The 27,395-nt window shown below is 35.4% G+C and overlaps 1 protein-coding gene across 2 annotated transcripts in view; it reads right to left on the reverse strand.

Moving 5' to 3' along the window:
• Positions 1–1,232: 1,232 nt before the first annotated feature.
• Positions 1,233–27,395, reverse strand: part of YWHAQ (tyrosine 3-monooxygenase/tryptophan 5-monooxygenase activation protein theta) — a 34,660-nt gene continuing 8,497 nt past the window's right edge. For both annotated transcript variants that reach the window (XM_027850441.1, XM_027850442.1), the window contains exons 3-6: positions 7,084–7,207; positions 6,273–6,436; positions 5,632–5,727; positions 1,233–2,309 (exon numbers count right to left, since the gene is read on the reverse strand). In XM_027850441.1, coding sequence (XP_027706242.1) covers positions 2,250–2,309; positions 5,632–5,727; positions 6,273–6,436; positions 7,084–7,207 — 444 coding nt within the window. In that variant the 3' untranslated portion in view covers positions 1,233–2,249. The remainder of the gene's footprint in view (positions 2,310–5,631; positions 5,728–6,272; positions 6,437–7,083; positions 7,208–27,395) is intronic.

Consider the following 27,395-nt stretch of genomic DNA (forward strand, 5'->3'; position numbering starts at 1 on the left):
TTTCAAATCTAACCTAGGAATGCTTTGCTACCAGAAAGATCATCTTTATGACAAAATCATTCATAAATAATAACACTGGAATATAGCTGTTTAGAAAAATGAGACTTTTAAAAATATGATTCAGGTCATTAAGAATAAAGTCCAGTACTGGACTTCTCTTAAGCAAGTACTAACCTTTTTTACTCTTAAGCAAATTGCTGAGGAGACAGACAACAGGTTTATAAATTATCCTTAACAATTTAATAATGAAATATGAGAAGTCCCATTTCTCCTTTTGGCAGTATCCAGTGACACCAAAATTGCTATTTACTACAAATCATGAGTTCCAGGTCCCAAAATTAAAGAAACAAACAAATGCTGACAGATTAGCTGTGGGACTAACTGCAAAATCCTAATCTGTTTTAGAAAATTAATTTGAAATTAGTAACAAAAAAAAAAAAAAATCAGGTAAGTCTTAAGAATTAGAATGTAACACCCCCACCCCCAACAATCCTAGTTACAGAATCACAGAATTTTAGAGTAGGGATTCCAGTGGCTATCCAGTTCCAATTCATATAAGAATGAATCACCAGTGTATTATACCTGAGTAGTAGTCTAGCCACTTCTGAAATGTATACCTTTCACCTAGAATCTACTATAATTTTCTGTACTAGAGTACTGGACTTAATATTGAATAAATATCTACATCCCATCCCCCCCCCCATTAACTAGGCACTGAGAACAGAGGTTCCTATAAAAAATATTCAAACCATATTCAGAGTGTTTTCTTCAGTTCCAGGCCCCATAAAAAGGTTAGTGAAAGGCTTCAGAATCACGCCAGGAGGATCAGTTGAAAGAATCAGATATAATTTGTATTTAAACATGTTTCCCAGAAAAAGTCAACAAGCATTTATTAAGAATCACCTACGTGCCAGGATACTGTGCTAAGCACTGGAGACAGTAAGGGGGTTGGGGGAAGGAGATAGAGGGAGAAAAAAAAAAAAAAACTCATATCCTTTCAAATCTCATGTTGCAGAATTCTAAAGCTATAACTTTTGTCAGTTCCACAAAGACAGATAGTCCTCCACTAGCCAAGTGTCACCAAATGTAGATAAATGGGTTGCAGTTTGTGCAGACAAAGCAATATTCTGGGGTCAATGAGCTCTAAAGATGAAAAAGATGAAAGTACTCTGCCAGATAATTCATTTGGCCTTTAAAAGAATGGTATGCAATTCTTACAAAGCAAGAGTAAATGGTTTATAAAATGTAATTTTATTTTATGTTACTTTGCTGTTACATAGGGCATAACATTTTCACAAGGCTTTTTTGGGACTACAATCAATGATTAGCAACACACAATAGTGGTCCAAACTTTCTAAGTAACGATCACTGGACAAACGTGACACCCTCTCACATGTGCACAAATCTGCATGGAAAAGTACTAAAAATGTTAGGCCTGGACTCGTGTATTTCCAATGGTTTCCCCCATTCTAGTGTATTAAGAAATGACATGCACTTTAATTTGCCAAAAAGTAACACTTGTATTCTGGTAGTTACATGCTACTTCTATTACATAGTAAAGCGGACACCAGAACTACAAAGGCAGGAGTGTGAGTGAACTTTTATTGAGACAGGGAAACTGTCAAATGAAACAGCAGCCACTGGAGAGTAAGAAAACTTCGTGCTGTCACAGGACGTATTTTACAGTAGGCATATTTCAATTTGTGATCCCTAACTCTAAAATGCCAAACTTGTTTCCATTTGACCCAATACTTCCAGATTTCTCCTTAAAAGGAATATATAAGAAGAGCATGTGAAAGTTGTTTGCTGAAAGGAAAACACTGGAAAAATAAGGTGGTAATATAGGGGGTAGGTGGGGGGAAGCTATGTAAAACACTTGAGTTGTATTTAACTACATTTTCATATCTTCACTGTAATACAAAACACAGTCACTTGCAGAACTGGTTCAGATTTTTAAATACCAGATACACTTTAGTCCTCATAAGTGTTTTGGAAGTTACTTATGTTTATATGAAATGAAGCTATTAATACTTTTCTACAGCAGTAACCGCACACCAGGAAGGCCAGGACAAACACAAATCAAGGAATGGAGTTTTCCCAAAGCTGCAGTGTGAAAAGACTATAAACGATTGATTTCCATACACATGGATGGGTTTTCTTTGCTATAGGAAATCCAAGTGGAGCTATAAGGAATGGAGACGTGTAAAAAGGTTTCTTGAGAGAGAGGAAGATGATACCCTGTATGAATTTTAATTTTCTGCACCTTCTGCAGCATCACATTCTTCTCCTGCACTGTCTGATGTCCATAACTAGAAAGAAAAAAACCACATGTGGTTGTTATTTCTAGATACATTCAATTATCATGCCAAGTCTCTTATCCAAATAAATATTATAGATTTGGTGATAAGTTATCTCACTAAACATGTTCTTAAATGATTTTAATATAAACTTCCTTGTATGGTACTATGCGAACATCTAAAAAGTATTAATCTTTTGGCTTAAAAGTTATGCTCAACTATAAAACATGCAATCACAGAATATGGTATCCTTTGAAACTTAATATTCTTATCCAGTTAACCAACTTGATCCTTTTGCTTTAGAAATAATTACGTGAAGAAAATTTAATTAGGGTAAACAGAAAATTTTAAAATGCTAAAACTAGCCACTAGTGTTACAGCTGTGTTCAAACAGTTGAAGAGCTGTTGTGTTATATACAAGAGGATGTAGTCTTGTTTTGTGCTGTGCCAGAGAACTAAAATCAGCAGTGGGGGCACAGTGAAAAAAAAAAAATTCTCTTTTACATAAGAACAAAGTAGTGAGCTCCTTGCCTCTTGACATGACCAAGTGAAAACTTAATGACCATTATATCAAGGATGACTATACAGAACAGATCCTTACATGGGAGTGCCAGGAAGAGGGATGATGATCATCTGTAAGATGTTTCTAACTAACATTAAATATATTTTTTAAAAAAATATAACTTAGATTTCATAGTTGTTTTATGCGATGCACCTAAATATCTCTTGTAAGCTCTGGATATGTCTTGGGGACATGTTAACCACTACAGTAAGTTGGGAGGAACAGAAGAGTTCACTATAACAGAGCTAGTTCACTATAAAGCAAGCTTTCCCCAATTCTGAGGGCTTCTACCCAACTACCTTCAAAACACACATAGGTAGGGTCCATCATCTTTAAAACATTTATAGGTCTACACTATCGTAGTTCTTCTGTTTCCCTTTCTCTTGCTCTTTTAGTCATAGAAATTTTCCAAGGCTCAGTCCTGGGCTGTTTTCTCTTCACACTTTGTAGCATAATTTAATCATTTCTTTTTTATGTAACATCATTGTTTCATGTAACTGTCTCCTCAAACTGACTAATTAATTAGCCCCCTAAAGGGAAAAACCAAGTCTTATACTTACCTCTGTATTCCCCAGAACCACCAGCATTAGGGCAAACACTTAAAGAGTTAATCAGTTTACCAAATGACTATTACCATTCAATGCAATTAACATTTATGAAGAACTATGTGCAAAGCACTTATACGTGTATGTGCACACATGTACGTGTTAATGTTGATAAATCACATTTTTTCCCACCTCTTGGCAGAGAGGTGATGGACTAGATAGAGGTATAGAATGAGACATGCATTTTCAGACATAGCCAATGTGTGGATGTGTTCTGCCTGATAATACTTAATTGTTACAAAGGAGGGTTTTTTTGGGGGGGGAGAAGGGGTGCTAGGGAGATGGGGAATAACAAAAATAAAAGATAGTGAAACAAGCAAAAAGACAAGAATATCAATGAAAAGCATTTTTAAAGAATCAGAAGAAAGCAGAAAAAAATTTAAAAAGGGAACATAAATAATCAGGGCAGTTTAGTACTCCATATTAAATTTACACTTTAGACTAAGAATCAAAGTTTTTTATACAATTCTCTTTGCTTTTTTGTTTATGAAAATGTTTACTGGTGTTTCAATTTGACAAACAAACAAAAAAAGACTGTATTCTGACCCAGGGCACATTAAGGATGTAGCGGTTATGTTTATTAGGAATAATAATCTTCACTAACTTCATTTTTACCTTGTAACAGCTTTTGACAGATTTTCTCTCTGCTGGCACTTCCTTCCTAAATAATTATAGCTATCTCTAATATTTGGAGAATAATGACTATATTGCCAATTTCCCTGCTTATCCTTCCCACTTTATCAAATTGAACAGGCTTATTGATGAAATGTGACAAATGTTATTTTACTCAAGTACTGTTACTTAATGTATTGTAATCATGTGCGATTACTCAGAGCCTGAAAAAATTTCTCCAATCTTAGGCTTTGGGTCACACAAAACAAATTGGTTCTATACTTTATTTCTAGGTTATTCTCTAGGTTTTAAATACCACATATCAAAAGTTAATTTTAAAGTTTTAAGATAAAGAATCTTCTATTACTGAAGTTAACTAGCTATATAAAGCTTGAGATGGTATGTCAAATGTTTTTAAGCATATCATTTATTACAGGATCTATAAGACTCCAAGATAACTTTCATCTCCAACTATCTGTCACCTTCATACTTTGCTTCTAATTAGCAAGGGACAGATTTGAAAAGTGACACACAGAAAAACAAGAGGAGGTTTTGGTTTAAGTGGGAAAAGGAGTAGAAACAATTTAGCAGCAACATTAGCTTATACCCCAATTGCATGTTCTTATTTAATCAAAAATAACTGTATAATCAATTTCATCAAGGCTGGAAGATCTACCTATATTTTATTAGATTGTCCCTTCAAAACCACATAAACATCCTATAATTTATATTATTTATACTTTGACCCGGAACACTGATGTATAAAACTGCAACCTTAATTGTAAAATCCCCTATGTTCTCAATTTACACTCTACCTCTTCCAACCCCTTCCCCCTCCATAACTGAATAATTTTCTGTCTTGCTAACAAGTTCCCATTCTCTTTGTTTCAAAGTCAGCCTAGAAGAATATAGACAAAATTATATGGAGGATAAGGACTAGACCTATGATTTCACTGGTATAAAGAACTCTCAGATGAAGGAACTCCCTCTATTGATACAAGCCTTCATCCTCTCTGCAACTCAGATATAGTCTTGAGAGAGTTGTATGGGGGTTGAAAAGTTAACCAACTTGCCCATGGTCACAGAGCCAATATGTACCAGAGGCAGACCTTATGAAACAAGGTCCCAGCTCTCTATGTACTATACCACATTGTTCCTCAAGTGCTCAATACCATGAGAATATAGCCCCCTATAGCAATGTTACAGACAAGATCCTAAAATTAGTAATTAGTTAATATTTATCAAGTTTAGAGGTATCTTTAACACCAACCCAGAGATATCACTGAGGAAAGAATTTCAATAATCTTACCCTAGAATAAATTCTTGTAGGAGGGAGATAACTTTACTTCTATTTAAACTGAAGTAAAATATGCAATACTCAAGATTCAGTTCACTCCTCCCACCCCAGTTAGTTGCTTATATTCTAGTTCTACCATTTTCCCCCAAAGCTAACCTACCTACCTATATCAGCCTCCAAAACTATGAAAGGGATCAAGTTTTTCTTAATATTTTTATTTTGGATATGGAAGGTAAGCAACATAAAAAAACAACTTACTGTTAGGTTGTCTCTAAGCAACTGCATGATAAGGGTACTGTCTTTGTAGGAGTCTTCGTTCAGTGTATCAAGTTCTGCAATAGCCTCATCAAAAGCCTGATAAAAAACATATAGTCAGTAAACTAAAAAAACATAGTCAGTAAACATTTGTACTTATGAAGATAAGCAAGATAAGCTGTAAATTTCATAGATGTCTTTATTTTAAAATACTGCTAATGTATATGAAAGTTAAGACTATTCTTTGAGACTATGACCAATACTGAACTCATTGAGTTTGACTTGTAGTTCTATAACTATACTGTTTCTTCTACAATTCAGAAACAAGTATTTCTTATTACTTCTAGAGGTTATACTACATTATATCACTTTATTAGCCCATTTTGGACCAATGTGAACCATTTCAGTCACTAATGACCAGTCAACTTCCTCTTACTCAGGAGACAACTTACTAATAAAACAAAAGTATTAGAGAAATTACTTCAAGATTTTAAAATGCAAATCTAGAAAAACAATTTCTTTCAGAGATAAGGGGAAGAGAAAATGGAAGGAAGTGAAAGCCATTAAAGCATTTCTACAAAACATCTGAAATTAACTTTTATGAACGTTTCAACATGTCAACAATTTCTGAATAAACACCTTACCGTTTTAGCCAATGTGCAGGCAAGCTCTGGGTTATTAAGTATCTCGTAGTAAAATACAGAAAAGTTAAGAGCTAGCCCCAGGCGAATTGGATGTGTAGGTTGCATCTCTTTCTTGCTGATGTCAAATGCTTCTTGATAAGCTCCTTGGGAATTATCTATTGTTTCTGTAAAGGGGGAGGAAAAAAAAGTAAAAGACTGAAAATTCCTACCCAGGTTATTTAGCATCTTCTGACACATAAGCTTTTAAAATTTTGGTGGAAGGAACCTTTCTCTTAGTAGATATACTATTCTAGTTTTCATTTAAAACTATAATCTTTATTCAACAATATAGTAGAAATAATAAAAATTAATCCAATTAGCATTTATTATATATGAAGATCAGCTTGGTCCTTGTTTGGTTTAGCTTCATGAAAGGTAGAAAAAAAAATTAAGATTTAAATTACAATGATCCTCTTGGGTCCTACAGGTCTTCAGTTTTAGAAAGGGCCATTTAAAGGTTCATCACAAGGTTAGCTACAGGGTATGAAACAAACCCTGTAATCTGTATGGTGGAAAGAATATGATGCCTGACCTATGATGCTCGAACTTGCAGTATTCAGAAGGAGAAGGAAGAGAAAGTTCGTTATTTTTTCCTCACAGACTCCATAATCCATCACTACACATTTTGTGCCTTTCTCACCTGATCCTTCCCCATTAATTGGGGCACTGCAGAGTCTAGATCTTTGCCTGAATATTCCCTACAAGTCCCAGTTCTAACTAACTGCAAGTTGCTTTAAGAGGATCAAGGACATCTCAAACCAAGCATGCTTACGTTTTCGGTCATCGCCACATGCTACTTCAGCAAGGTACCGGAAGTAGTCTCCCTTCATTTTCAGATAGAAGACTTTGCTCTCTGGATTAGTCGCATTGGCTATTAAAAACTTATCCAACAATTCCTGAAAGAAAAATGTCATACCAATATAGCTAGATATCACTACAGGTTATTTATTTGAATGCAAAAATTTATGATGATACATGTTTCTGTGTGCTGTATATTTTACTTCTTAACTGAACAGTGATATTACACCAATCACTATACAGCAAATCTTTGGAAGGCAGGGATCAGCTTGCTTTTGCTTTTACTTTAACTTTATTCTCCTGGTAATCTTTGTACTAATTTGCCTGTGGCAAACATCATCTGGTTCCAAAGTCAACATTATAACATATTACACTATCTGGAAGTTAGAATTATTAATTTAGTTCAAAACACCCTCCTGATAGATCCAGAACAGAGGAAAATAGGTAGGAAAGTACAGAAAGTTAACACATTCTATGAAATAGCAAGAGATGCCCCTCTTTTTTTTTTTGAGGGGGTGGAGGAGGGGAAGGGTTGGTTAAAAAAACCATACAAATGAAACTCCAAAGTCTCTAGACAAAGCCTTTAAAAAAATTTAATCATCCTTAAAGTCAAAAGTATTTGAAGTTGAGTAATGCTCTAAGCAAGAGAGATAGTAAAAACAATGGTATATCACAGCTAGGGTCTGCACAGGATAACCAGATCAAAATTGATACAAAGTGCTACTCAAGCGAATTGCTTTGTACTCTTATCATGAATTCTGACGAGAAAAGTAAACTTGCAGCAGTCTCTGGAGAGACAAAGCTACTACTCTTGGCCTTAACTAGTAATTAAAGTCCAGATCCAGGCTGACAAGACTTCTAGGTACAACTTAAGAGTTACCTCTGAAGTGTTAGACATGATGACTGAGTAGTACCAAAGGCTATTCCAATATGTTTTAAGATTATGGTAGTTTCATATTACCCTCTCTTGTTGTAGACACTAAAAAAGTGTACCTATGCATTTGTAGATTTCTACCCCACTCTTCCATGTCTTCAATAATTATATCAAAGAGAGCCACTAACACACAATCAAGCAGAAACAAATGAGTTCCAGAAATATGCTATTGTAACTCATCCACAAACTTGCAAATTCTAGAAATAGTAAAGAACAGGACAATTCCCACATGATAAACTTTATAAAAATAAAGTTTCTTGACAAGATTTCAAAGAGAAAGACAAAAATAATTAGCTCTTTGGGACTGTGCCAGAATTTGACCTACAGTAGTCAGATGCAATAGACATTTATGGAGTACAACTCAGGTTAAGAACATAATAAAAATTCATTATTCCACTACCGTTAATTTGGCATTTATTTATAAAAGGGCTTATACATACAAAGAAGATATATGTATAATAGTGAAGAGAAAAGGAAATATTTTAATTACTTAAAAATTGCTCAAACATTCAAGAGTTAGAGAAATCATATACTAATTATAAATAATCCTCAGTAAGCAAGAAACTTGCTTACTAACAACTTCTATCCCACAAACTTAATACCATAAATTTGTAATAGTTAAAAGTACAAAGCTATACAAATGATATCATTTGAGTCTCATAAAAAAAGTGTCAACCTAAAAAGCAGATAGAATGCCTTCTTTTCAGTTAAAAAGACCTGGGTTCAACTCCTACGTGAGACTTACTAGCTTTGTAACTGGGTAAATTATTTCACTTTTCTGTGCTTCAGCAACTCAGATTTATCTACTAAGTTGGCTGCTGTAAAACTTTTTGGTCTCATGATCTCTTTACACTCTTAAGGACCCCTCAAAGAGCTTTTGCTTATGCGGATTATATCTATTTATATGTACCATAAGAGAAATTTAAAACTTCTCACTATTATTATGAAAATAGTTTTGATCTCATGAATCCCCTAAAAGAGGTTCTATGCAGACTTTGAGAACAGATCCACTAAATTACAAACATGAGTGCCTTAAACTGGTAGAGGGAATTTCCATCTCTGAACATCCAATGTGCTAAGGCAGTCAATACAATGAATTTCTTTGATAAGATGAGGAAACAAGCTAAGGGGTTAAATGATTTGCCAAAAAGTCTTGAAGCAAGCTCACTGAAAAACCATGACCAGGTTCTAATCGCCTGAATCCTAATCTTTCAAGGTAAAATACTTCAAAATAACAAGCCTGTAATTATTTAAAAAATTAGTGTTACCTCTTCATAATCTGAATTCATGACATTTTAATATTGCAGTACTAACTGAAAACTGAAAAACTTACTTCTATGATACCATCAGTATCTTTGGCACCTATGAAGGGCTTTATAAATCTTAAGTTACCTTGGTTCACTAGAGATACCAACATACTAAGTAGTGATAAAGCTTTGAGTACTCTCATAATAATGTAACTTTAGTAGATCTGTTTGTTGGAAACCACTAAAGCAGAAACTTGTGCTGCTGTTTTTAAATCAGGAATTATAATGCAACACCTGACAAGCACTAATCATGTGATAATCTAGAATCAAATGTATATTATTACAAGCCCATTTAGCTAAAGAAGCCTGCATATTCTGATATTTTCTGGCAAAAAAAAGTTTTAAAATACCTAAATTAGCTAGCACATATGAACTAGTAGACCAACACAGCGTAACCACCTGAAATTCCTGGCTATATTATGGTCAAACTCTAGGCAATGTTTCAACCCAGTTGGTAACATAAAAATATATTCTTTTCATTTATGAATTGCAGAAGATTAAAGGTGAGAGCAACCATTACAGATGTAAATCTAAAGTTGGATTTTGATATGTATGCTTTAACCTGCATTACATCTTGAGAATAATTCAATTAAATACCAGTTCTTGTGAGACTCAACAAAAACTATCAATGAATCATTTTATTTTGTGTAAACAATAAAAAACAAAATAAAATTATAAATTCACAGTATTTTGCATAAAGTTGATTAAACTTGTTTTTGCATTACTGCCTTAATAACAGCTAGCAGGCAAAATGTTTAAACACTGTTTAAAAGGTATAAAGCCTGATATGAACGTATTATCATGTGATCTACTACTTGGAAAGAACACACCCTTAAAATGTCAGATGTCATAAATTAAGCACTTTTGGGGCAGCTAGGTGGCGCAGTGGATAGAACACCTGCGCGGAAGTCAGGAAGACCTGAGTTCAAATCTGATCTCAGACCAAACACTTGACACTACCAGCTGTGTGACCCTGGGCAAGTCACTTAACCCCAACTGCCTACAAGCAAATAAATAAATAAATAAATAAAGCACTTTGGATTCATTGTTAATCAAATTGTTAAATTATCAAAACAAAGAAATTCGGTGTTGAAGGTTAAAACTTAAGTGTTTGGTTTTTTTTCTTTTACTTTATTTCATGTAGTTAGTTGATACTATTGTCCTTTGCTTCTTCAAAAAGGATAACATTCAAATTAATTGGAAGAAAATTATTAGATACACACATACTTAACGCTTATTTTTAGAACTCCATGAAAAAAAATTCAAAACATTTAAACAGAAGAACTCAAGAAAGCATCAGCAGATGTATATACTGAAATGGGAATGTCCCTCTAAAAGATTCTACCAGCTGAAACCTGGATAAAAAAATTAAGCTGAAATATTAAATCACCAGAAGTTAACTGCGTGGGCAGGGTTAGATGACATCAGGGACCATGAAAAGCCAAACCCAGCCACTAGGGGGAAATGTCAGCAACTTCAGAGTTCTCATTTGGTAGTTACCACACAATAATTACAGTATTAGAACTATTATCTTATGATCTATGAGTTTGGTTTATTATAAAATTAACAATGTCCACTGGACAAAAGTGTTAAGGAATAATTTCTAGCACTGTATATTATCAACACAGTCTTAGTCATTTGGAAAATAATTCATCTTTTCCATAATCCAAATTATTTTCACAAATTCAATTTTTAATTTTTCTCTTCTATAGTTTTACTTTCACTAATCAATGATGACAATTAGCCTAGAGTTAGAGATTAACACTATAACTTAATTTTCAGTTTTGTTTCAGAACTTCTTTCATATTCTTATTAGCCAACATAAATGACAGCCAGAAAAGATTTTATCAAGTAGACTTCCCTGCAAAAATGCTCACCACTAAATACAGGTGTGCACACACATGCTCACATATTTCAAAAAAGCTTTTGATCAGGAATTTGTTTTACAGCTTTATACTTTTAAGGTACCATGTTAGGAGGAAGGAGGCGGTGATTGTGGGGATTAAAAGATGAGAAATAATATCTTAGACTGGCATAGAAAAAGAAGATATATAATATTTTTGCTCTTCCTTCCCCTACCCCCCAATCATTTTATACTTCTGGGGGATCTATGCTACTGCTTATTCCTCTGCCTTCTGTAGGTTCTAATGATATGTGCAATAGCTACTTCGTTAGTAACTACTAGGCCACAAAGTGCCAAATAAAGATTTTCCTTCTAAAAATATTAACTTTCACTACTAGTTTGCATATAGCTGTTACGTACGATTTACAGTGTTGGACTTTTATAAAGTGACTTGTGCATTACTTCCATCCTGGAGTTTCAGCCAGGTATCATGGTTCTTTGTCAGATGCCACTAGCTCTCTGTGAAGGAAACAACAGGTACAGAATAATTCTTCTGTCTCTCTATATGCTATCAACAGCAGAGATTTACATACTAGCCCAATTAAAGAAAACCACAAAAACAATTATGCGTTCTACTTAATGGCTCACTAATGTGATCAAAGTGTGGTAGCAGGTAATAGTAGTTACATAGGATATAGCTACTTCAGTTCTATAACCTCAGAATTAAGCTTTTAAAAATTATTAAAAAACATGTCATATATAAAGTGGGCAAGTAACTCCTTGATTAAGAAAAACCCTCCAGATAAAAGAGTCAATTAAAAGCCTGTACAAAGAGTATCTGATTTGGCATTTTTATTTGCCACAGGCCTTCCCTAGACTTAGTCAAAAATTTGGCATATGGGTCCATATCCCCCAAATTTCAAATATAGCACATTCTTATAAACTACACAGTAGCTCTTCCTTGAAAACTTCTTCAGCCAATACATTTCACTAATGTTTTACGGCTCAGAGGACAAATGGAGGGTTCCTCAATCTTTTCTTTAAGAGATTTCTTTTGGTTACATATGATGCTGAACAGAGCACATCAACTAGGACAGATCATATCTAAAGAGAAAGGGTAAGGGGGAGAGCCTTCTTTCATAAGCCTTCAAAGTTACTGTTAAACTCTACTGGGAACATTTTACCTTTTTAGAGTTCTTTAAGGAAGGAAATAAGGCAAGTTACCACATCAGAGAGCAAACCCTCCAACACTAATTCTATCTGCGGAACTAATTTTTTTTTAACTGACACAAATACCTTACATTTATTTAAGTGTCAAAAAGACATTTTCATTTTTGAGAAACATTCTGCTGAGTCTCCAATAAAGGCTCAACCATCCATTATTTTGTTTACCAGCTCTATGTCTAAGTGGCTCTTTGTTCTGAGGGCAAATTCCATCCCTCATTTCATAAAGGTTACATTTAGATTTTACCTATGGTGATGAGGGAGTGGGTAATGGAAGAAACTAGGGAACAGAGCTCGGTATAGTGAAAAGACATTTAGTTTAAAACAGTTAGGAAAGACTAGGTCTGAATCTGCCTCTAACCACTGTATCTGTTGATTTACATTAAGCTAGTGGTGTTTAATAAATACTTGTTGGTGAAATAAGGAGAGTCAGGTAAACAATATACAAAACAACCACAACAATGTAAATCAAAGAACAGCTATCACAAAATAATGGAAAGTAAATGCAGCAAAATTTTATAGATCATGCTGGGCCCCAAACATAAAGACACTTTCCTCTGCTCTTTTGCAGAGGCTGGGGTAGTATTATGCCTACACGGCAGTGATACATTTGTGTTGATCGATTTTGCTAAAAACCTTTTCTCTTCTTCTTTAAAAAAAAATTCTTTCTCATAAGGGGACCTCACTAGGTAGGGCAGGAAGAGCCAACAAAAGTGAAGTTACTGGGGCAGCTAGGTGGCGCAGTTAGAGCACTGGCCCTGGAGTCAGATGGACCTGAGTTCAAATATGGCCTCAGACACTTGACACTCTGGATAAGTCATTTAACCCCGCTTGCCCCACCAAAACAAAACAAAACAAAACAAAAGTTATCGCCTGCAAAACACCCATGTGGACGCCAATATTAAGAGATATGATTTTAGAAAACCACTTTTGAATATCAACAGCTTTAGTCCCTGCATATAACAAGGTTAACAAAGCAAAAAATATCTTTGTTATCACAATAAATTCAACATCTTGTATATTCTCCTTAAAATGAAAACTTATTTAAATACCTGACTTTTTTCTGTCAGTGGTGCTCAATTTTGGAAGGAAAAAAAAGTTCTCTTCCCTTCTTCTCCTATTGAGATAGGGAAAAAAACTGTATACCTTCTCATATACAGAATTCCATTAAAAAAACTCACGAAGATACCAAAATTGTTACTCTACTAATCTAAATCTTGTTAAACGAAAGCTTATTTTACAATGTATAAAAGGGATATGCTATTTACTGACTGGTAAAGTGTTTTCTGAAAAGCAAATGTTTGCCATATACTACATTTGTAAAAATATCAAATTGGGATTGGAGGCTAGTCAGAAGGTCATCTGTTATAAGGAATCGTTTACCTGTTTCAGAGTAGTGGTGGTTCTATAGGATGAACACTATTTTGATTATATCCTTTCCTATGCTAACTCCATGAAGGCAACATTAAGAAGTTTTCAATAAAAGATTTTCTTTTTTCAAAATGGAGTTTGGGAGAATGCAAAATTAAATTGACTATATTGGAATAAATGCTCCATTTCAAGGTACTTGGCTATAGGCTCAGAAAAATTCATGGTATTTCCCTTGGTAGTTAAAGCTTACTTTACTTGAAGTGTCTAGACTGTCTCTAGTGGACCACAGAGCCTAGAAAAATTCCTTAGAAAAGAAATTTTCTAAGCTCCAAACTCTTGGAGGTAGGTGACACAGGAGGCTAAAACTAGGGCTGAATTTCCTCAAAAAAATTTGTCAAGCAGTCAAGAGATGGGACCACTCAAATTAAAGAAGACAACTATTTTATTCAAGTCAAATGCCTTGTGATCCCCTTGGTGGTCCTACTCTACCTCTATTTTCCCTGCAAAATAATTCACAAAAATGAAAAGATCCTGTGGCAGCATAGCCAGGAAAACTTTGGGGTAGGGTTGATGTTGATGATAAAAAACACCCCAGATTACTTATAAAGTCTCCTACCCCCAAACCATTAAAAAAAAAAAGCTAGAAGCTTACATATAATTTAACTTACATCTCTTATTTTACAGCTGGGAAATCTAAGACCCACAGAGGTTAAATGACCTTGAAGTAAAACAGCCAATTAATGACAAAAGCTAAGAGTAGCACCCGGGTTGACTCCCTAGCCAAAACCTGTTCTACTGTATCACAATGACTCACCTTACCCTTATTCAAGCTACAAGAACCAGTAAACAGGCAAAAGGGTTGAGATGGATTTTGAGCCCTGAGGGGTGCCACCAAAGATAACCCAACAACCTAATATTTTTTTTAAAAGTGCCCAATTTCAATATTTAAGCCTAATAAATTGAACATCTTGATTGATATTTAAATCAGGAAGGAATTTAAACTGGTTAGTTAATTAGGCATCCATTGAAGAGAAATATTTCAAAATGTAAATCTTAAAGGGGAATATAGGACTTTTTTGTTACATTCATAATTGGTACAATTTGTAAACATTTTTTTTTTTGTGAGTTTTGAATGTTAGTGCTTATTATGATTTGTCATTTGAAGTTATAGAATCATAGATATGGAGCAGGAAGGGCCCATGAAAATAATTAGCCAAACTTATCTGATTTTATAGATAAGGAAACACAGGTCCAGTACAATGAAGTGACTTGCCTAAAGTTAGAGCCAATAAATGGAAGACCTAAGAATACAACCCAAGTCTTTGGAGTTCAAAACAAGTGATCATGCCACTTTGCCATTGTATATTAAGTTCTTAAGCCTTCAAGTGATAACACATTTTCAACACCCATCAATTTCTGCAATTATTAAAAGTACACGTCAATTAAATATGGGTTGTCTTTATTTGAAGATAGGTATTGAGTATACTGTTCTGGTTCTGTTTTTCTGTCAACAAGCATTTATTTATATACTTACAATGTGGTGTTAATATAATTAGTTTGTTAACAAGGTTAACAAAGTGTTAAGTGGTGGGAATACAAATAGACAAAAAGCTGTCCTGTACCTGGAGGGACTCATATTCTAATGCAGGAGACAACAGAGAAATAACTAACTACATTCTAGATAGAGCAGATGGAAAATCTCAGAGGGAAAGCACTTCTCTTCACTTTGCATCTGCATCACTGTTTAATACATTTTCAGATATTTTGTTGAATTCTTCCTTTATCTGTTACAGCACAAAATTGCATTTACATCTCACAGTTTGTTCACATGCATCAATCATTGGGTACAACTTTTTAACCTTTTGTTGTAAGTGCTGCTATGGTTTTCTTTCCTCTTAAAAATAAAAATACTGTCATCTTTTCTTCTTTTCAACAATCTCCTTGGGTTGTATAAACCTAGTAGTAGGATTGCTGGATCAAAGATTATAAATGATTCTTATAACTTCTATTGCATAATTCCAACTTTAAAAAGACGTTTTATTGAGTGAGGCCTTTGTAATAACACCACAGTTGTTCATGCAGGGGCAAAATTTCTCTCCTCCAGATTGAATCCTTCCTTGTAACAAAGGAAAACAATTAAGCAAGAACACCAGTGACCATATTTGATGATGTATACAAAATTATGATCTCATAGAAACTTCACTACTCAGGAGTGAGGAGGGAAATAGGTTTCATTATCTGTTTCCCAGGACCCCTATTGGTTTTTCACTATTGGTTTACTTTCCTTTTCAAATACAGTTAGTCATTGAGAATGATGTCCTGGTTCTGTTTATTTCATTTCACTCTATCTAAATTGATTAGCATGCCTGCTTCCCCAGTCTCACTAACAGTTTCCCATCTTTTAACATCTTTGCCAATATAATGGCCACGAGGTGAATACCTCTAGAGTTTTCCCAAGTTTGAATTTTGGAAACTTTTTTATATGGTCATTAATAATATTAAAAAAAAGAAATGTAAACTATTTAAATACACTATTTATCATTCACAGAATATATTTTATATACCCAACCACAGAGCAGTATCAACATGCTATACCAACCACAACATAGAAACAAACTAATTATATTGAACTGATGCTTAAAGAGACTGTAGTTTTGTAAGTTTCTTAGTTTAAGATCAGACAGTAAAAGAAATTTGGGAAAATTAAAACTTTATACTTAAGATGACTCTGGGGGATGAGAACATAGCTCACAGGGTCTAAAACAGTTAGAGAATTTGTAAAAGGCAGTTAGTGGATAATGCACTGGGTTGGGAGTCAGGAAGCCCTGAGTTCAAATGCAGTTTCAAAACATTTACTAACTGTGACTCTGGGGCAAGTCACTTAACCTCTTTGTGCTTCAGTTTACTTAAGATGTAAAACTCAGCTATCAGTTAGCCAACCCTGAATATGGCATCTTAATCACTGGCACTGGGTAACAGAAGACTGACAGCTACTTAGAACAAAAGGTCATTTAGCCACATACTTATATTACTAAAAGCTACTCTAATAATTTAAAGGTTTACAAAATATTTTTTCTCAATACTGAAGCTGATAATGTAGATGAGAAAACTGGCTCAGAAGAGACTTGCCAAGGATTACACAGGCAGTAAGTGAAACTTGAACACTCTCTTTTTACTACTAGGATTGTGTCATGATGTTTGCATTAAAGAATATACAGGTACACAAAGGCATTTCAATAACCAAAGAACTGGGGAGCGGGGGAGCAGGGAGGGGGTAAGCTAGGTGGTGCAACTGACAGAACACTGGCCCAGGAGTCAGGAGGACCTGAGTTCAAATCCGGTCTCAGACCAGACACTTGACATTTATTAGCTGTGTGACCCTGGGCAAGTCACTTAACCTCAATTGCCTCACCAAAAAACAAACAAACCAAAGAACTCTTCTTCTTCTTTTTTGGGGGTGGTGGTAGTGGTGAGGCATTAGGGGTTAAGTGACTTGCCCAGGGTCACACAGCTAGTACATGTCAAGCGTTTGAGGCTGGATTTGAATTCAGGTCTTCTTGACTCCAAGGCCAGAGCTCTACCCACTGTGCCACCTAGCTGCCCCAACAAAGAACTCTTTTAAAACAGATCACCTGAACTTATAGTTGTTAAGTGCTGTTAAAAATCACGCTCTTTAGGAAATGGAAAAGTTGGCTGAAAGAGAGAGCTCTGAAGCCAAACCTAAGGGAAACAGACCACAAGCCTAAATAGAACAGAGCTATTAGGACAGGAGGAAAATCCTGGTAGAATAAGAAGCTCAAAAGTACCACCTCATCACTACTACTAATAGCAAAGACGGAAAGTTCCAGAAATGCTAGAAACTGGGCATGAAAAATAAATAATTATGGAAAATACTCAGGATATATGAAATTTAGTAACATTCTGAATGTGGGATCCAAATACCCAGAATCCTCATTTAAATGGAAGAGGTCTGAGTAGCCAAGACATACCATACAAGTCCATGTATTAATAAATTCTTTACTTTACTCAAGAGAGTCCTGCCTCAGGAATATTACTTTACACCCAATTCTTACAAAACTTGGTGATCTTACTTCCAAAACCACAGCAAATTAAAAGATCAAAAAAGTTTTGGTACTTATAGATACATTGATAGTAAGAAGCAAGAAAGACAACTACAAAAAGCAGATGAAGCAATTAAAAAAAAGCACAGCAGTGAGAGGCTACAGAGTCAGTAGCCCTAAATCTTAATATCTGCCCCCCCCCATCTCTGTTCCACAGGGTATAGCAGTAGAAATTATATTAATAATGATGACCTTGAAACATTTTGGACTTATTTTTAAGTATACTTGTTCCTTCAGGGTGATGGTCTGTTATATTTGAGATTACTGCCTGTGTGATCCTAGGCAGGTCACTTACCCTCTCTGGGCCTCAAATTCAACTGTAAAATGGAGAAGGATGGACAAGATGATCTAGGATCCTTTTTGTTAAGTGTATTTCAATATAGTTTCCTTGGTAATGTTATGTATTTTATTTTATGCATTTATTATGAGAAGAGGTCCACAGGCTTCACAAGACAAAAAAAGATCAAGACCCCAATATGACTGATTGTATGTGAGATTTTGTGATGCAGTAACAGGGGAGGAGCACACAAAGTTTGTCAATCTAGAGAATGTTTGGGTGTGTGCATGGGATCATCGAACAGGCAAATTAGGTTCAGAATGCACAGGGGGGAGGATCTCAAATCAATACTGACGCACAGAAGCCCCTCTTTTCAGGGAGCTACGACAGGGTGGATTCTTAGCCTTGAGAAGATCATATAGCATAGCTAAATTGGGGAACTTTTAAAGATCAGATGAGAAAACTAATGGGCATAGTTATCTCTTACATGCACTAATTACTTTAACCATTTCCGAATTTTTGGAATGCACTTGTGAGTAAGTATTAGAAAATACATTTTGAGGGGGTAGAAGAGAGGGGAGTAGATTTCCAAATGAAGTAATCAACTTCCTAGTAATAGTAATATTAGTGAAGGAATATAATTCAGGGATTAGACCAGAGATGTCTCTGGAAGAAAGCCAAACAGGTTCAGGGACCAATAAAGTTAGCAGGCATATTATAGTGTTTCAACTTTGGGTTTAAATCAGTTAAATTTAGAACTGCAATGAAATTCCTGTGCCCAAAGACAAAGCACACTGAGAGAAGCTGGAATTCTCAGGAAGGAAGGTAACCACAATTAGGCTCAGTTCTTTCACAGACCCCAAAGCCATCAAGAAACGGTTTTATTTTTAGGGAACATTCTTTGCTTAAGACGGCAAGGATACCTGTTATATATTTTACAAAGCTTTTGATCAAAAAATGGTTAAAACAAAGCAAATATATTTGAAGGAAACTTTAACTATTCCAATAATTCTAATAGTATCATCATTAAGTAACAGTTCCCTGGAGAGCACTGAATTCCTGTGGCAATTGCAATTGCTATAGTGTCTCGTTTCTTCATGTGAAACGGGGCGGCCTCACCTTGGCCATGGTGGGCTCCCTCCACCCCAATTTTTCAACAGGAAACATTTTCTGACAAAATATTTCCCATGTCTTGCCACTCCAGCTAAAAGTCATGTCACAAGATGGTTTCCCACCACAAACTGTACACAAGCTGCTGTGCTATTGTTGGTTTGAGGGGAGAGGGAGGAGAAGGAAGGGGCAATGTTAAAAAAAACAAAACAAAACTAGAGTATTATACAAGGGATAGAGCTGGTGTCCCATTTTACACAAAACAGGTAGGCAATGAATCTGAAGTTGCCACTGACAGTTACAGTGCCTGGCCCCTTAACCTAGTACCAGCTCACAACCCTTTTCCTGGAAGAGCCTCTTCTCTGCTTTATAATGAACAGCGTCCTAAAAAACAGCTTCCAGCTCTTATTATATCCATATCATCTCTGTAGCATTTCTGTGAAAATGAGATGGCAGAGTCAGGGCGAAGGACCTATACTTTGTGATCAAAGAAATTCAGGATCCAGAGGACAGCTAAATATAAACATCTACAAGTGTTTCTAATAGTCTTTCAAAATGTATTGGTGCATGTCAAAAACAATCTTGAGACTCCAAAAAATTGTCTGCCAGTATTAAAAAATAAACTAGTTCCAAAGAATAAATGTGATGGCCAAATAATGAATTAATTTATAACTGGTACATTAGCATCCAAAAGCTCTTTCAGTCATTCAAGAATTCTGAAATGAGTACCTAGTTACTGCAAAGCAAAGGAGAAAAACTGGCGAGGAAATGAAAATGCTCATTTTCCTTAAAAGGAAAAAAAAGCTGCACAGGAAGTCACAATCTTGGTTTAGTCATGAGTAATCTTAAATTGGACAGACATCCTGAAGTCATAGTAAGGATGTTATAAGAATTAAAAATAGGTCAACACTGCTTTACTAGCCCTAGTATATATGGGTCATGTTTTGATCTACCCTAAGAAAATGACTAAGAATAATTAATCTATAAGCATTTATTGAGCAACTATTACATGCCTGGCACTAGAAAAACAGACAAAAATGAAACCATTCTTGACCTCAAGTTGTTTACAGCCTACTGAGGGAAATAAGGTGAACACAAGTGAATATAAATCTAACAACGGCAAATACAAAATAATTGTGGGGAGAGAGAATCAGGAAAGCCTCTTTTGGGAGAAGGTGGCACTTAGGCTAAGGACTCTAAGATATGTTGTGTGGAAAGACAATAGTCCTATGCTTACAAGGAAAGAAATGTGTCCTACAAGTGTGTAACATGATTACCTATTTTTTAAGTCTAAAGAAGCATTGCGATTATAGAAAGAAAATTAACATCTAATTATCAGGGTGCTGATTGTCCAGATATAATTGTTTAAGGAAGAATTTTCACTCTATCTGCAACAAAACGACAAGCTTAAGAACCTATACTTGTTCTATCCAGATGACTAAGAATAGAAGAAAAACAAATACTATTTTATTATAGAAAAAGACTCAATAAAAAACAACTATAGAGCATTTGAGGACTCACCCAGTTTGTGGGTAGTCTCATAAAAAAGGTCAATCCATATGGAAAGACTGGTTTAATGGATCCCCCCCTCTTCTTTCCTATAGAGCCCAAATTTCTTTTAGATTAAATTCATGGCCCTATTTCCCTCAACCATTGAGGATACCTGGTAAATGGTATATCAGTGGTATTGACAGTCATGCTAAGTATGTATCAATAGCTGAAATAGGTTTTAGTTTGGTGTTTTTGTTCCTTTTATTGTTCTATACATGTGATTGATACAGGGAACCCCCACAGTGGAAACCAGGCTGTTCTGCAACCTGCAGTCTAAAAAGAGCTCTGTGGGGTGGCAGAGGTATAAGTAATCTGCCAGGGTCACACAGCTAGTATTTTTGTCAGAAACTGACTCCCGGGGTTTTTTCTAGTTCTCATCAACTTAAGTAGTCCCACCAGTAGAAGCAATGTGGCCTAGCTGACAGATACCAGTCTCCAGGTCAGGAAGGCCTTGGTACAAATTCTACCTCTGACATAATCTGGATGTGAGCCTGGGCAACTCACTAACCTCTCAGTGCCCAAGGCAACTCAACAGGATTCTAATTTGCAAACCAGGTAATTACCTATACCAGTGGAATCACAGGTCCAGTTAAAAAAAAAAATTTAGTGTGTGTGTGTATGTGTATAAATCAAGAGAGGAAAATTAAAATATAATTAGGGAAGGAATCTATGTGTTGTATTAAATAACTCCTGGGACTCCTTCCAATTCAAGATTCCATAACCAGGAACTCTTTTTTCCCCCTTTCCTATTCTTTTTTAAAAAAAATTTACTTATTTTTAGTTTTCAACATTCACTTCCATAAGCTTTTTTTTGTGTGTGAGGCAACTGGGGTTAAGTGACTTGCCCAAGGTCACACAGCTACTAAGTATCAAGTGTCTGAGGCCGCATTTGCACTCAAGTCCTCCTGAGTCTAAGGCCGCAGCTTTTTCCACTTCACCACCTAGCTGCTCCTCCATAAGCTTTTGAGTTCCCAATTTTCTCCCCCTCCCTCCCTTTCCTCCTCCCTAAGACATCACGCAATCTGATTTAGGCTCTACACATACATTCCTATTAAAACACATTTTCACATTAGTCTTGCCATAAAGAAGAATTAGAAGAAAGAGGAGGAACCACAAGAAAGAAACAAAACAAAACAGAAGGAAAAAAAAAGAGCAAATATGCTTCAATCTGCACCCAGATTCCATATATCCCTCTCTGGATGTAGATAACACTTTCCACCACGAGTCTCTTGGAGATGTCCCATATCCTTGCATTGTTAAAAAGATCTAAGTATATTGAAGTCAGTCATTGCATAATGTGGTTATTACTGTGTACAATGTTCTCCAGAAGTAGGAACTCTTAAAATGCATGTACGCACATTCCATAGTTTCCCCTCTCCTCAAAAAAAAAAAAAAAAAAAGTTTAAAAATTGAATTATTTATATGCCTAGCACAGTCCTGTTCATCATAAACCTCTTTCGCAACTGTCATGAAGAAGTGAAATTGACTAATCACTTAGGTTACTCTGGAACAGTAGAATACTAATTAAGCACGCACTACTCATAAAACTGAGTTTGAAGAATAAAATAAAATCCTTCTCTGATGCATCATCATGATGCGCAAGTGGCCCAAGGTTCACAAAAATGATGCCAGTCAAATACAGGCTCTGGCAGGTGCTACCAAGTTTGAAATAAGCCTAAGTAAACCTAATTTAATAAAGTCACTTTATTAAAATATGCCAATGGCACAAATTATTTTCTATTTTAATTTTAGGACTGAATAGGCAAAGTACTCTCCATTGTGCTTGGGGATTTTTATGCATGGACATATAGTCCATTAACTGGAGATCTTAATGTATCTTCTCACAAGTGCTAAACTCTCACCAATTTAATATTTGAATGTCTGTCATGTTCAAAGCACTAGGAAGGAAGCAAAGATGAATAAGACACAGTCTCTGTAGTGAAGGAGTTTACAAATCTACCAAATGAGAAAATCTCTGTCCTCCCTCTGAACTCACACAGCATCCTGTACTTTTTCACAATTTCACATTTCAACTTGTTAATTGTGTACATCCTTCAAGTTCTTTATTAGACCACAAACTCCAAAAAATTTATTGTAACTCAGGTCTTATTAGTAGTGTCTCTGACAGTACCTAAAAATGTTCTTGCAGGGCAATACCAATACAGGTCAATAGCAGGGCAGGCCTACATTTATAACTTAAGAGAGTGAATAGGTGAAGTGGCTTGCTTAGGGATAAGAAAAGCTAGTTAAGTGTCAGAGACCTTTCTAATATCTAACTAATCACTACCTAATTATTAATGATGTTCCTCGCACAAGGGTTTCTTGCATCAAATAAATCCCTAATGAATGAATCTAGTAAGGGTATAAGACAAATAAAGCCATAATACAAGGCAGAATATGAAATATTCTGAAAAAATATGAAAAATCATACGATAGGCAGACTATCAGGAATCATGTGGTTGGATCAGAGGTTAGGAGAAAAAAACAGACAAGTTTTCATAAATAAGTTGCCATCTGATCTGAACTTTAAAGGGCAAGTAGGTTGCTAAGTGGAGACAGTGGAAGGGCAAGGAATTCCAAATAGTTTGGTTTGGCTAAAACTGTTAACAGTGTACATTGTAGGGAACTACAGGGAGGTGAAATTCTTAGTTTGTAGTAGACCAGAAATGGATACTACTGTATGGGAAAGTATTCAATTAGTTGCATACACTTAAATATTAACAGGTGCTGAAATACTATATAATACTATTAAGCCTGTGGCTTAATATGATGCTTAAGATCTACAGAGAGTGCAGGAGGAAGCACCTCTGATGACTGAAACAAGCTTTTTTTCCAGGCAAGTCCTTGCACACATTTTGATAAGCTACCCACTTCTCAGAAAGATAAATGAGGTACTGGAAGTTTTCAGGTATTTGTATCAAGAACATTCATTCCACTTCTTTCACCTTTTAGTCAGAGAAATGCAGGTACCATTAAATGTAAGAAAAGGCCTTATTTACTCTTTACTACCATGTCCTATGAATTATTCAAACTTTCAAAAAACCACCATTCTTTATAATGCACAAATTGGATTATATTGTGATAGTTAACTCAACATTAAGAATTAAATAATCAGAGAATCAAAAATGAATGCATTTTACCAGATACAAAATATAACAGTTTACTGTAATTAAAGTTTCCTTTGAGATACATCAGTGATAAATTATGATGTCACCACTACTACTGAACATCTTCATCACCTACTTTTCACACCACTTCCTTCACCTTGAATCTGTTCTGTGTACACAGGGCAGTGAAGCTCTAAAAATACTTTGCTTTGGCCTCAAACAGCCATACCACCATTCCAATGGTCAATAGTTTTTAAAAAATTTGACACTGCTAACTGTGTTCCCCTCCGTGTCCCTCCCCAAATGTCAAGACCACACTCCAGAATATTTTTATAACACTACTATAAGCCCTGATTTTTCTTTCTAATCCTTTATAACTTATTTTTCTACAATCCATTTTAAAATTGTCTCTGTGAAGATCTATCTCCAGAACTCTTCTAACATCCACTGAAGTAAATTTTCTTGGCATTATCAACAGGCCCATATTAATTTTATGAACATTTCAGGTGTCTTAATCATGACTAAGCACCAAGTACTAAGCATAGTTTCTGCCACCTGACTTCAAATAGTCAAGAAATGCAGGTTAGAGATAATTAGCAGAACTTTTCCAACACTAGCCAGCCAGAATCAAAAGAGACACTACATGAGAAAAGTATCTGGAAAATTTGTTCCCACAGAAAAATATGGAAACAGTACTATGCCACAGTTCAGGACATCTGGTAAACTAGTTATAATTGGCATTAACTAGGATAGGAGGCTGTGATATACAACGGAAAGAACACTGGACTGAAGGTTAGAGGACATGGGGCCAAATCCTAGTTTTGCCATCTCTGTGACCTTGGGCAAATCACTTAACCTCCCTGGCCCTCAGTTTTCCCTTTCTATAAAGCAGCAGTTGGACCAGACATCTTCTAAGTTCCTTCTAGCTCTAAATCTACAAACTTACTCATTTACTAAGGTTGTAGATGAAAAAAAGGAGCGCTTTCATCAGGCCACCAACTTTGGTGAGTAATATATTTCAGTTCTTCAAGGATCTGTGATTTCATCATTGTGGACATTCTCTTCATTGATGCAGGCCCCATTAGCACATACATAACCAAGTAGATAACCTTTTTAAGTGACTTTGGGCAAAAAACAAAAACATGCAAACAAAAACCCCATCCACCTATAAATCTACTTGAGAAAAGTAGAAATAGAAAGTGAATCAGGTCACCATTTCTGGATAAGGGATTGAGGTAGAACAGTTTTCCAGATTACAGAAATTAGGCTGCTATTTAAAAATATTCTAAGACTTTAGAATAAAATTATATTAAATACTAAATCAAACTATAGAAAGTCCTCTGGTTCCTTTGCTTGCAGTATTATTTCCCTATTTTTAGGTACAAAGTGAAATCTATAGAAAAGCTAATGGAAGCTTATTTGGAAAGCTATCATGAAAAATAGAAACCATCTCATGCTGTTGAAGTGAAAATGAACTATTAAGTCAATCCTAGAGAGTATATATTAATCAATATAAGACCCCTTCCTCCAGTAAAATGTAAGCTTCTTGAGGTTAAGGATGGTTGTTTTTATCTTTGTACTACTCTTAACACAATTACCTTGAACATAGTGCTCAATTAAGAAATATTTCTGAATAGTACCACACATCTTGAATAAACCCAACTACAGGAAAGATCCAGGTGACAAAAGGAACATGGAAAACTACTTACTTGGACAGAAAATGAGAAATGAATGTAACTAAACTGAGGAAGATATTTTATCTGTAAATATAACCAGAAAAAAAAAAAGCCCCCTACACCAGAGGTGTCAAACTCTAGGTGGCCCTGATAAAAATGTAATTGGAAAATGTTTTAAACAAAATAAATAAAAAAATACAATACAATATAGACAATGTTGATTTGTGGTATTCTAAGTCAATATGCAGCCTGCAGGGATCCATTTCTATTTGAGTTTAACAGTACTGTCTTACACAATACTTTGACCAATGCTGACCAACTTTATTCTCTAAGAATTTCTCCTATCTACAATCCTTCAGCATCAAAAGACTATACACATATACCTTTCATCCATATTATCAATTAAAGTGATGATTCACTGTACTTAAGAGTTAGGAGCAGGAAGGAAACTGGGATAATCCTATACAATGAGAAAACAAACATATTTTTGTCCTTACCAGTTCCTTGAAAAATAGGGACTAAGAGGGATTCTTATTCACCCATCTCCTTTGGTTAACCTTTCCCCCTCCCCAGCCATATCAACATAATTTCCCCACCCTATAACCCTAGACTAGTAAGAAACAAAAGGAAATATCTTCTTCTTTAATATGGAATAGCATCTGCACAGGAAGAAACTGTTTTGTGCTTACCCATTACCATAGTAACTTGTTAGGAAGGTAGCACTGTGTGCCACAAAACAGGAATGAGCATGATTATCGACAGAAGCGACCTAACACACTGCATCCACGATGACATCAGTGGAAAAGAATGAGTTCTATAAGATGCAGGCTTTTGTCTATGCCTTCAATGTGGCCTATGAGGTAATCATTCCTTAGTTGGTAGCAATAACGTTCCATCACGTTTTCATATAATGACTTCAAGCTTGGACAACCATTAGTTTTTACTCCAGAGTATTTGCAGCAGTTCAAGGTGTGTCTTATAGCAGTACAAAATGTACACCCTCTCAAAAGACACTTCCATACCAAGTGGTATTTAATTCACAGTGATCTACAAATCTAATTAATGTTACATCATAGATTTCAAAAGATATCAACAGATCCATGGCATTCAGCAGCGATACTCTCTTAACAGTAAAGATCAAGATAGCCTTATAGTGATAAAAATATGCGAACAAAAAAAGTTTGCAACAGGACTGCCATCAAACTGAATGAATATAAAGCAATTTATTAAGTACTTATGACAGGCACTGTATCAAGTGCTGGGGACAGGAGGAAATATAAGCAAGAGAACCTTTGTCCTCAAGGAGCACTGTACTCCCCCTAAACTAACAGAAGAAGTGGTAGCAAGGGAGGAGTGTTTCAGAAGGGGAAGTGGTAGGTCTGGGTCTGTTCAAAATAAGGTTAATGCTCATCAATTATAGCCCAGAGTCCCAGGAGAGGGAAACTGAGTTCCCAAGTGAAAGCTGGTGCTAGAGTACAGGCAGAATGATGACATGGTAATAGGCTGCAAATTTTTTGGTGACAAGGCCCTTTAAAACTTATCTAGGCTGACTCTCAAACAGATGTCTGGTAGGACCTGCCACAGCTTGAGCCCTAATGATACAGCTTTTTAAAATCCAGGGTCATTTACACATAGTAAAGGAGGTGCCAAGAAACACTGCATCCTATGTCCTTATTAAAGCATTCAGTAAAGACGGCCAGTACAGAACTTAGCTATAGAAATTCTGATTAAAACTGCAGAAACTTCATTTTGTTCTCAAATCTAT

Source organism: Vombatus ursinus, unplaced genomic scaffold (genome assembly GCF_900497805.2).
Source record: "Vombatus ursinus unplaced genomic scaffold, bare-nosed wombat genome assembly UNPS02009062.1, whole genome shotgun sequence".
Classification (NCBI taxonomy): domain Eukaryota; kingdom Metazoa; phylum Chordata; class Mammalia; order Diprotodontia; family Vombatidae; genus Vombatus; species Vombatus ursinus.